General features: G+C 41.6%; 1 protein-coding gene across 1 annotated transcript in view; it reads right to left on the reverse strand.

Moving 5' to 3' along the window:
• Nucleotides 1–1,942: 1,942 nt before the first annotated feature.
• The window catches only part of ORC2 (origin recognition complex, subunit 2), a 15,241-nt gene continuing 4,466 nt past the window's right edge, over nucleotides 1,943–12,717 (reverse strand). The window contains 10 exon segments of the mRNA XM_010158423.1: nucleotides 1,943–2,048; nucleotides 2,695–2,813; nucleotides 3,583–3,644; nucleotides 3,926–4,097; nucleotides 4,687–4,833; nucleotides 7,264–7,360; nucleotides 7,750–7,882; nucleotides 9,354–9,463; nucleotides 11,074–11,172; nucleotides 11,798–11,982. Of these exon segments, the coding sequence (XP_010156725.1) occupies nucleotides 1,962–2,048; nucleotides 2,695–2,813; nucleotides 3,583–3,644; nucleotides 3,926–4,097; nucleotides 4,687–4,833; nucleotides 7,264–7,360; nucleotides 7,750–7,882; nucleotides 9,354–9,463; nucleotides 11,074–11,172; nucleotides 11,798–11,982 (1,211 nt within the window). The 3' untranslated portion in view covers nucleotides 1,943–1,961.

Raw genomic sequence — 12,717 nt, forward strand, 5'->3', positions numbered from 1 at the left:
GATGATTACAGCACATCATTAAAGTATTTTCACACCTAGAAAACCAGATACAATTGCACTGTAAATACACCACGATATCACTACCTGTAAACACATTAGATGGTGTCTTCCGTATGTACTCAGAATATAAATTAACTCTTGAGTTTCACAGGAACCGTGATGAGTCAAAGGACTGCAAAATAGGATGTGGTTGCTGCTTAGCTACAAGACTTAAGTTTCTCCAACAACACATCTCTTCAAGTGGCAGAGTTCTTGTTCTTGAACTCTGCACCTAACTTACAGAACTTGGGTAAGCCACAATGCCTTGATCCCAGTTTTAGTGGTTCTGAGGGAGTGACAGGCAGGATCTGATGCATTTTGCAAAGTTCTGGAATTGCAGCCTGTAAAATGCGGATGCTAAGTGCCACCAAAAGAGAATGTTAATCAGAAAATGTTCGGGGGGAAGAAGCTGGAGAGTACTGCTGGCATGCATTGGTTTTCCCCATCAGACACTCCAGCAAAACTAATTAGGTCCTACACATGAAGGATCAAATGGGGATTAAAAGCGTCAGTGGGATAAGTAGATATCCCGTGTTGTCAATACAAACACAAGTCAGGCTGTAAACTTTTGTCTGTTGCTTCTGTCAGTGAGAGGACAGACCAGGAAACAATATTATACCATGTGACTTTTGCTTCTCTTCAAAAGCTATATACCAGTATTAAAAGGCAAGCAAAATATTTTTAATTTTGATGTAAAAACCAAAATATTTTTACTAATTTGTTTGAAATCTTCTGTACAGTGCATGAGGATTTGCATAAGTATTTGACATAATAATGAAAATGAGGCTTTCACACAATTGCCAGAAGGATGTCTGTCTATCTTCCTGTAACATAAAAAGATTGTGGAAGACAAGACAAGCTAATGAAAATTAATAAAGTACTTTATTTGATTGAACCATTACAACATTCAGCTGTAACACAGCTACCAAATATTAGATATACAGAGTCCCTGAAGTCTGGCTGGCAGACTGCAGTTGATGGAACAATAGGGCTTACTCCCATATACCTGAGAAAAATAGTGAAGAAAAGCTATCAAACCTCAGTAATCTCCCAACCTGTAAGGGCTTAAAAAAAGGGAGAGTTTATAAGTGGCATTTAAGGCCTCCTCCAAGATCAATGGACACTTCTCATGTAAAAAAATACATATATACACGCCAACTTTTAAAAAATAAACAAAACACCTTCACAGCCTAGTCATATTCCCAGACTGCCACTTGGAAAGTAGATGAAAGAGGCTGGATCCTCTCACCCTTGCCAACAAGCAATGATTGAGTCCATCAAAATTTTTGTTATGTAAATCTTAAAAAAGGATTTAGGTTTGGTGTAAGTCCTTCATTTCTATTGCCAGAATTTAATAAGTTACCCACAGTGTCCCAAACCCACTAGTATTCTCCTTTCCTCATGCAGTCAAGAGAGGTCTCTTAGCATTATAAATCTTGGCTTCTTCATACTCCAGAAGCTAGTCTTGTGTAACTGGTAAAGGAGTACTGGAAAGCACTCAGCTGAGAAAAGTTGCACCACTAGTACAGACTAAAGCTTTGACCACCTAGTGATTTGCAGTTCCCAAGTAAGCTGCTCCAATCAAACCCCCATGTCTAGTGGAGCTAGAGAGCAGAAGGCACAAGCTTACAGAGTCTGCTTTTCTGGCTGTAAGATGGGCTGCACAGATATGAAGAAGACATTATCTCAGCTAAGAGACAAAGCAGACAAATCTTAACTACAAAGCAAGAGATATCTTGCTTACAGAAATCATCATTCCACACTACCAGAAGTAGTTGAACAACGAGCATCATTCATTACAATTACTACATTTCAGTAAATAGTCCAGCAGCCTTGGGGTTGGAGGGAGAGAGACCCGAGCACAGGCCCCTCTCCAGCATCCTGAGAGCAGTTGCTGTAGACGCTTGGAGAGCAGAGTGACGTTATACATCTTCATCCTCTTTCTCTAAGAAGTCGCTCAAGGTACTGTCATCGATTGGTATTAACAAGTATTCCACCCCATCAGCTCCCTGAGAACAGACAGGCATACACATTCTATTAACACCAGTGCACAGTGCAATGCAAGCCACTAGACAGCACTGCAATGCTGTTATTTGCAGCCTGGGTGAGTGCCGGCCAGCATTCAGAAGGACTACTTTGCTAAAAACCAGGAACATTTCACCAGAGCAACACTGGAAATGAACAAATACTGAGAAAAGTCCGTATGTGAGAAGACTTCTGGTGAGCTGTGCTAGTCTGACACTACACAGCTCCTCAGCAATGTGCTCCCACAGCTAGTACTGTTGTACTGCCTCAGCACTAGGACTAGCCTGCATCTTCCGTCGTGCAAATACAGATAACTGTTGGAAGCAGACTGGCAGGCTCCAAAGTCCGTTACTTCTCAAGGTCTTCAAGGAGACCTGTAGGTAGGTTGCTGAGTAACCAAAGCATACTGCATTTTTACAGCCCCCTATCCACGCAAAAGATGCTGACAAATTTGAGGCGTGAAAAGAGCTGCAAATACAGAATTCCAGCCCTTTGCTACTTCCTCAGTGCTTCAAACAACAGAGCCTCACTGTGAGCCGCAGAGTGGTCTCTTAGGGATACTTAGCAAGAAAGCATCATTTGTGTTTAAGGTGTGTGAATACCCAGAATTATCTTCTTCCCACAACTCACCCGCTTGGTCCGGATGAGCTTGTGGTCTCTGAATTCTGTCAGCTGTGCCCTGAGTGTCAGGTCACTGTTCACAAGGAAAGCCTCCCGACACTGCTGGTAGAAGTCTTGGAAAGACAGCCCTGGAGACCAAAAAAGGCGAGAACAAGAAATTGTAGTGGTAAGACTGTCAGATTTTTCCAGGTCTAACACAACATATTATCTCCACCTACAAATCTTGCTTTGGCTTAGCCCACAGGGGCTACAGTAACATCAACACTCCTTTGAAGTACGCAGCCAAGCCAGTATTTTAGTAATTAATGGAAAACAGTCAAATTAAAGTTCCAGTCACCCTGTTTGCCTAAGGAGTTTAATAGCACTTTAAATGCACTTCCCAATATGGCTCATCTCTTAATTTCCAACTCCTCCATCTTACTTCAAACTTTCTTTACCATTAACATGTTACTCATCTCCCCTGCAGCACCTGTGAGAGACAGTGACAGAATATTCCACATGTATCCTAGAATGCACATCCGAAGTCACTTAGGTAGGGAGAGCAGCACGGGAACACAATTTCCCATCTTTCCCCAGTCCTTTAAATGCTAGTTATACAAATTCATATTCTTCCTTTATTTTAATTTTTTAACTCCACAGTCCCCATGAATGGTCTCAGTCATGTCTGCACATCAAAGCAGACAACGGTAAGAGGAGGTCCTTCAGAACCAGCCCGTCTACTGATTTCCTGTCAGTCACAGTACCACTAGAAAGGCAGTCTGTCACTGAGTCTCACTGAGCCAACAGTTAGAGCACTCCGGTTGCTGCTGATGTAACCTGCACACCACAAGTCAGCACCACTGTGACTGAGCTGGCAATGGCAACACCCCAAACAACTGAGAAAAGGGGGGTACAGACCTGGATAGGATGGGTTGTCCTTGTTCTCCAGCTGGTACTGAGCAAGCAGTCTGAATATCCCCCTAAGTAAAAGAGGGAGAGGGGAAAGTCAAAAGAAAAATTAAGTCAACAAACAAATCAAAACCTCTCCAAAACACCATTATAAAATACTAACTGATTTTTCCCTCATGACCAGGACTTTGTGCATGTAAAGTGACCAATCGCTTGGAATTCAGGTCCTACCATCTTCATCTTGAACACCTGTCAGAAAGCAGGGATTGCCTCCTGCTAGGTGTAGAGCAGAGTAACCTGGTAAGGACTGGATCCCTAGCAAGTGCTGCTATGAGGTATAACAGCACCTTACCTGGCATTAAGAGTGAGACTGCACAGGACATGCGTTAGGGAGCTCAAAGCCAAAGATCCAGATTGCTGTACTAAAAGTGAGTTCTCATAAGACGTTTCTTCCACATAAGGACTAAATGTGGTTGTTTCATACCAAAGCCAGTTATAGAGGCTCAGTTTTGCCTGATCCCACACTAGACAGAGAGAAAAGAAAGAGCACACAGGATTAGGAGATTTAGCTTTTTTAAGGTATTAAATAAGCAATATTAAAATGTTCTACTGTAGGATTTGAGGAGACGATGTATGCTTGTGAAATTCATAGTACATACACCCAGATACTTGCAATTTAAGCAAGGCATATTCTCCGCAGCAAAAGATTTGCACACATCCCTTTTTCATACCAGCTTCACGGATATTTTGTAAATTCATCCAGAGTCAGCACTGTGCCAAGGATTTCTGGCTGATAAACAAAATTGTTTAGATGCAATGACAAGCATTAACATCCAATCTCCATTCACTAAGTCCCTAAATCAGAGGGTGCCAGAAGCTTGAGATCTCTTTGTATATTATGATCCGTGACTGGTAGTTCTCAGTATCTTTATACAGCTTTGGTTCAACACAGCCACAGTCCTAGTCGGGGCTTTGAGCTGCTACTGCCATACATACATCACCAGGTCTATTCTGCACATCAGCAGTAATATGTGGGCTTATGAAACATGCTCAGCATCCCCGAAGTAGAACACAGATTCCTCTCTTTGCCATATCAGGCCCAAGGGAACTCACTTAGAGGAGCATTGATGTGATCGACAGAGGCAATGAGGTAAATTCTAGGCAGAGAGGATAACTGTGCAAGGATCTGCTGACTTCTTTCTCCTCTCAGCATCTGGCTGTCCAGGTTATGAATGAGGATATAGAGCTCTAAAGATGAATCTGCAAAGTCAGAAAAAACAGTGGAGAACCAATCAAAGAGATAGCACAGAAAGTGGCTTCCCATTCCCAGTGCAGCCTAGGACAAGTTTATTCCACCAGGCTCCATATTCAGCACTCCAATATCAAATCACTTTCCTTGTATAGCTTACTTTGATTCCTATCCTACACTTGGTGTTTCTGAGCACTTAGAAGTCTTTTTCTCAATTCACTGTATCGCAGTTCTCATCACAACCACTGTTCTTTTTGCAGCTTAAGCTTTTCTCTTATAATCCACTTTGCACTTGCTCATGGCTTTACCAGGAATTGTCCTTTTAACGATGACTTTTAGTCCTCCAATTCAAGGTCATTCAAATTTATTTTAGGATGGAAGTCTAAGCACAGTTTGTTCAGCTGCTTTTGAGTTACATGACCAGGGTCCTTAAGCTCCTCCTCACACACTGAAAATGCATTTTCTATTCAGGGTTGGATCTAAAGCGTAACTAACTTTATTGGAAATCTTTCCCACTGCATCTTCAAAGGAAGTTACAAAGGCTTAGCTTGGATAATGCAAACGTTCAGTGTTAAAATTTCCAGCTAGCTTGTTGCTGCTGTACTTATTCCTGGGAACAGCTATTTCCTGCGTCCAGGCACAATTCTGGAACAGTAGCTAGGTTTGTGAAAAGACGTACTTGGCTACCAATGGAAACCACAGGTTTCTCAGACTCCCAGTCAGATTAGCTATAGTGTACTACACAAGACTTATTTATGTAGATTCAGGCATGCACCGCCATTAATCAGTCTTTTTCACTGAGGCCCACCAGAAATACTCAAAAGGGAATGATGGAAAATAGAAGGCAAACATGTAAACACTTACACCATGCATAATTAAGATTCCATGGCAATTTGTGTATACATACACAAGCAATAAAGCCTACGTTCAAAAAGAATTCAGCCAGCATTCAGTGTGGCAATACCTTTAAATCTAATTTTGCTCCTGAACCCAACTTTAAAGTGGTTGTTTGATGGTGCGGTCCTTAATTTCATCTTAATGTCAGTATTTGTATGTATTAAATTTAAATTACTATCATGGTTTAATCCCAGTGAGCAACTAATTACCATACAGCCACGTGCTCACCTCCTCCCTTCCCCAGGGGAGGAGGGGAATTGGAGGAAAAGACAAGGAAACTTGTGGGCTGAGATAAGAACAATCTAGTAATTGAAGAGAAATGAAATAAAATAATTATACTAATAATACTAACATTAACAGTAATATCAGTACTGTTAGTATTATTAATATGTAATTAAAATAATACTACCACTACTACTACGTCATGAAAATAATTGAATATAAACCAAATAATTTAACCGCTCACCACCTGCTGACCAGACAGGTCCCGAGAAGTGAGAGCTAGAGCTGGAGAGCCCAGAAGACAGATCACACCAGAGCCAGAGTGAGCCCCAGCGAGCAAGGCAGAGTGAGAGAGGGAGTGACCCCGAGCCCACTCCCCAACTTATATACGGAGCATTACGTTTTATGGAATTAAATATCCCTTTGGTCAGTTTGGGTCAGCTGTCCAAACGGTGTCTTCTCCCAGCTTCTTGTAGAGAAGAAGCTGGGAACACAGGTGCAGTATCAGAAACTGAAAAATTCCTTGACTTGATATGAAAATTCCTTAGCAACAACCAAAAACATTAGTGTTACCAGTAGTATTCTCAGCACAAATCCAAAACATAGTTGCCATAGTTAGCCTTATACTAGCTACTGTGATCCAAAATTGCCATAGTTAGCCTTATACTAGCTACTGTGAAGAAGACTAAAACCAGAGCAATGACCATTCCACTATATGATCTAAATTTAAGCCTTAATTTATTCTATACTGAAATTTATGGAAAGACCCTCAGGCCATGATTTTCCAGAGCCCAAAGGACTTGATATCTGTCAGCAACTGTCATTCCAAACTGGTTTTAAGTTCTTCTTGCCGTTGATTTCAGTGAGGTTTATTTATATCGGGTTCTCATGCAGCCACTAACAACCACCTTCCCCCATGTAGCTGGAGTTTACCTATCCTGCCTTCCACCAGGAAACATGGCTACAGAAACACCATGTAAATAAAGCACAAAGGGACTGTGCTAAATGCAAGACAGATTAGCATTTCAGTTTGCCAACGATTTGAGGAGTCTTGTTAGAACACTTGCACCTTCCTCCTTTCTAGAGAACTTAGTGTTTGAAACACTGACTGAGGTAACAGCTTGGGGTCATGTACATATATGTTCCTGCTGCCGATATGTTTCCATACACGTGGTATAAATCACAAGCAAGAAAGTATACTAGCTATAATAAACTAAGAAACTTAACTGCACATACAAAAACTATGAGGAAAGAAAACGTCCAGGTTTTCCTAACAGTAAGTGGACTCTCACATTTTTAATGTATAAAGCTAGTCGTTTTACCTTCTTTAAATCTTTTAATGATGAATTCAAGTTGGTCAAGAGGGCTGCGGAAGGTCCCTATATGGTCCAGTACCTCCTCTGTGATGGAGCTGAGAATCTGAAAAACAGCAGTCCCTTCTGAAGGGCCTAGTGCAGAAAATCTGAAACTGAACCTTGGAATGTCATGAGGGAGGTAATCTGATTTTTACCATCAAATCCCAAAACAGTCAACAAAACCAAAAAATTCTATCACTTTTCAAAACAGTGACAGTAAATAAGGCTTTAGACAGGTAAGTATCTATTAATGACAGGAATGACAGCAATTCCTTGGAAAACACATGGGCTAACTTCTTTAAACTCTTAAAAGAGAGATAGGAACTGTTCTTCATTCAAAAGTTGGCTGCTATAGGACGCAGCAGGTTTCCTTAATATTTTACACTGAAAGACTTTAGAGGTATCTGTAACACAGGATGATCAGACAAACCCATAAGCTTTTCCCACACTTACAGATTTCACAGTGATGCTGGGGAAGTATCCATTAACCACAAGGTGAACAGAATCATGGAGCACAGAGATACGAAACTTCTCTAACAAATCACGTTTTGAGCCCAATCCGTAAAGCACAATATTGAAACCCAAGCTGCAGGAAAGTGAGCAAACACACTGTATCAAAAAAGCGTAAGTCCCTTTTGAGGTTCATACATTCATTAGGCAAAATTATAGACTGTAATCTTGTCCCTAAAAATGTCATGTTTCAACTCCAGGCTCACAGGTGACAAATGAGGTTAGCTGCGAAGAATCCAAAATGCGGCATGTGTGTCCTAGTAAATGAAGCATTTTAGCAGCCTGGAGGCCCACAAATTTAGGGGAAAAAAAAAAAAAGAAAAAAAAAAGGATTGTCCAGGAATATGAGACTAGCTCTGCAACTTCAGATAATGAAGAGTAGCCAGCATTCACGTTCACCCCCACACCAGGGATTACATCAAATGTCTACCTTAGGTCACAACAATTACAAGAAAAAAAGCAAGCCTCTTAGTGGTTTGCTATGTTGATCCACAGGCAAAACTTCAAAGCAAAATTCAGCTATTCTCATGTCTCTTGCTTATCCTAATTGTCCAGAGAGGCAGGAAAGCATAGAGAGAATATGGTAGAGAATCACAGAGCTTTGTTTATTTTTAAGAAGCAGGAAAAGCATCGTCTTGACCAGTAAGGTAAGGTCTTCAACAACTATCAGGGACTTCAATGTCATCTACAGATTTCTTCTTCTACCCTGCCACATATATCTCTAACCATTTGCCCAGATCACTGAGTCAGAGAACTCCTCCTCTTGCAATTCTCCAACTTTCAAAGCTAGTGTCTCTTTCAGATGCTCTGTCCCTCCCCACAGACCACAGATTTCTTTATCCTCCACTCCCTTGCAAAGCTTCGAAGGGGCTTTCTCCTCACCAACATCTGCTCCTGCCTCAGTACTTAACTTCTGAGCTGATGGCCTGCCTTCTCTAAGGTGCTTCCGAATCTCACAGCTATCGGTAATTCCCCTTTTGCCTTCCTGGATGCTTAATCTTTTCTCCTTCCCATGAAGATACACACAAACACAGCTAAAATGTATACCGCTAACATCTCCAGCAGCATTAAGATTTCTTCATGCATACATCCTTAGGTACCACAGGCATTCAAAGTTAACTGCTACCCCACTGGGGACAACTACATACTGAAGAAATCAGTGGTGGGCTACTCCCTACCAACTACACAGCTGAAAGCAAAACAGACAATTCACAAGGGACACTTTTCTCAACATTCATGTTCCCCATTATCACATTATTCATGTTCCCTGTTTGTGAATGCCCTCTAGTGTGGTTTACAGAGGCACCGGCAGAATGCAACCTCATTTCACTTCTGGCATTCCATTCAAGGAGTTAGTCAGATATTATTCAGTCTACAGGAAACATTGTACTAAATTAATGTCACCTAATTTTAAATTTAAGCAACCAATCAAAGAAAAAAAAGAAGTTGTTCCTTAACTCATCTACAGGATGCTGTTAACATGAGGGTAAATTTACTGGCAGTGCCTGTTTACTAGGCTTCTTCAGTGATTCTCATTGGATACTTACTGTAATTGCAGCATCCACTTGGAAAACAGGGATTCGTGTTGCTGGCTTAGCTCTTTAATTTCAGCAGCATAGGCAAGGGGAGCTTTTTTCAAAAGGTCACGCAACGTTTGCTGTGTTAAGAAAGACATAAGATGACAGTCATTCAAAACTGAGAAAAAGACATATCTGGAATCCTTACAAATAACCCTCTAGTATGCTCTCTAGCTAGGGAGCAGAATAGTTTTCACCAACTGTGCACTCAATTTGTGGTTTTGGTTTGGTTTTCTGCCCTCATGAAGACCCCTCTCAGCACAGTTTTGTTACTGGAGAAACAAAGCAGAGACTAAGTAACTTTATTATGGGAAATAGCAGCCAGATTAGGACTACAAGCGATACTGCACTCTGTTTTATCTCTTCCTGTCGAGCATGGGAAAACCACTACTGAAATAATGGACACACTCAGAGCTTACACAGCAGCAAGCACTGTACCAGGAAGATACCAACATCACAACTTGGAGCAAGGGCTCCAATCAACATGCTCAGCAATGGTTCAGGTGTTTGTCACTACAAGAGAATGCTCACAAACATCATCTTAAAGAAATACAGCAGAAATGAAATAATGTACAGCTGACAGCTAAATATAGAAGTATTATTTCAAAAGCACCAAGAATCAAAGGATTAATTTAGCTTTAAAGATATGCTGGGATGTGGATGTTTAAAAAGGACAGGAGCCTAACAAATGGCATCAAATCTACACTGGCTTCCCTTTCTCTTCAATTTTAACAGCTTTGCTTTCCATTCCCTTGCAGAAGACAGTTTACTCTAGAAAGACGACAGAGACAGCTGCAATTTATCAAACAAAGCATTGAAAGACAGAACTATTAAGCCTGCCATTTTTTGGAGCCAGCAGTAGCCTTGATTTCCTTCCAGAGCTGTTAGGAAAGATTTTGTTAAGAATCCAGATGTTTCTCTGGGTAACAATTCCAGACAAGAGCAAGCATCAGGCAATCTGGATATATGCCATCTTTTAAAACACGGGTGCAAAAAGCAGTCAGATGTGAGTGCTCCAAGTATTTTACATTCTTCCCTGGCACCTGTCCTTGTGTACCTGTCTCCGTAGGGTACAACTGCTTGCTTTGAACTGTCTTGTACAAGTGGCACATGGAAAAAAATACAGTAAATCAGACACCACAATTAGACCGTTCCTGTCTCCTAGAAACTGGAAGGGGACAAAGTGCATTTCACAAACCAGGTGCCAACACTTAGAGTCGTCCCAGTCCTGCACATGCCTTGACCCAGTAATGCCCAGGTGAAAAGGGCTCTCTCCACATGTAAATAGTCAGACACCCTGTAATTCCCCATACCATTTCATGGACAAAAATGCTGTTTTGGTCGTAATTCTTAAGGCAGGTCTCTGCAACTCTGCTTCTCCCTCTTCTCCTCACCCAAAAGCAAACTTTAACCTATTCTGGTAACTGCAGCCTTGAACTATCTGCTCACTGGACAGTGCCTTCTCCCTGCATTTTCCCTGCTGTCTCAGGTTCAAACAACTGGGCACTGTCCTTGCTCAGAGCAGCAGTCGGAGACAAAACGCCTAAAACACTACCTAAATCACCATTACCAACGAGAATGCCAGCAGCAGAAATAAAGTGAAAATAGCAACATCAGGAAATTTTGATGAGGAAAACCCTCACCAAAGGCATCAAAAGCTCTGAGTCGTGTGATTCACTATGAGGTGTACCTGACTCAATCTTCTTTTCTGCAACTTCTGCAGTGTTCGGTCCGAAGTGAGCACTTTGGAACTACTGTGAGCTTCAAAGTATTCCTCCACCAGGTTGCTCTAAAAAGGGACAGCAAGATCAGCCATATTCCTCCTACTATCAAGCTGCCCCTCTCCCTTTGCACCCACAAACATGTGTGATGGCCAATGAGACACACAGCAAGGACAAACAGAAAGCCAGAAGATATTTGCAAAAATGGCTTCTACAGTAGCACTCTGCCAAAGCTAACCTAGACAGATGGTTCTTTCCTGAAGACAGACACAGAAAAGAGATTCTGAGAGAGCAGAACATAGCAATAATTCTAAGAGGGTGTGGGGATCCTGGTGCTGGAAGGAAATCAGACAACGAAGCTGAACACCAAGCCAGAAAGTAGTGTGTGCTTCTTTTGGTGCTCTCGGAATCAATTTCTTCATCCTTTCTTAGTACAAGATCTCCTGCTTCACGGACATCTCAGAACTTCTCCTTTTGGAGCTGCTGAGGATACAGACTGGATTAGCCCACAGTCTCATATGATGCCTGTCCAACCAACAGGGACTGCTCCGCAGTACAGCAAAGCCAACCCAGCTGGTTTGATTTGAAATTAGTCCAGCAGTTCTTCCTCATAGGTAGGTGTGGTCACTGACAGCTTACTGTCACTAACTACCCCTTCACACCTGCCCAGGGGTGTATTTTCTGCACACTCACCATCTTGTCCTCCTTAACTTTTTTGGTGAGGGTGTTTCTGGCAGGAGGCATAGATGCAGCCTTAGGTTTTGTTGGGGTCTTTCGACCTGATAAAACAGCGCTGACTTCTTTCTGGTTTTCCTCATCCTCCTCCTCTGAGCAGGAAGCAGAATATTCACTCTCACTTTCTAAATAAGGATCTGGAGCTAGAGGATAAATTTAAGGTTAAAAGCTAGCAACGACTTCTTACACAGAACACACTTTGCACCATCTCGCTCTCTCACATATATTTAGGAATCATATGCTTAAAACACATTTAGAGAGTGTATCTCACAAAAGTAAAATCATTGCTTAAGAGGATTGCAAACACACATAGTCATTTCTTGCCCAGTTCTAGGCTCCCAATTGTTTAGTAAAGCTTGCTCCTTGATATCAACTAAGAAACATAATCCTACCCTAAAAAGTGACTAAAGATGGACAATGGAATTCCCTATTTCTCTTAGCAGATGCTAAGAATGCTACTTCGATTTTCCCAAATACCAATCCTGCACGCTGAGTATCTTCTGGGTCACACTCTGCAAAAAACAGTTTTGTAAAAGACCTGCGTTAGCAATGGTGATTGAAGAGCACAGACAGAATCTGGCTCAGTCTTCGCCTCTCAATTCAAAAGATGACATAGAATGTGAAAAAATACACACTAAACTCTTCTCTGCATTCATTCTGAGCACATATGGCAAACCATTCCTTGGAAGTACTTTACCACGAATGTCCTACCCATCATCAACAAGTTTTATGACTTGGTTCAAGCAATTGTGCCAACCTTAAGTGTCAGCGTAGGTTAGATTACTGAGTTTCGTCTTTTTTATTCATGTTCTGAAGTTCAGCAACATGGTGCTTCTAACCCTTGCACCCCTTTCATAAGTAGCAATCTGTTGTAGGGA

This window comes from Eurypyga helias, unplaced genomic scaffold, assembly GCF_000690775.1.
Source record: "Eurypyga helias isolate BGI_N326 unplaced genomic scaffold, ASM69077v1 scaffold17240, whole genome shotgun sequence".
Taxonomy (NCBI): Eukaryota; Metazoa; Chordata; class Aves; order Eurypygiformes; family Eurypygidae; genus Eurypyga; species Eurypyga helias.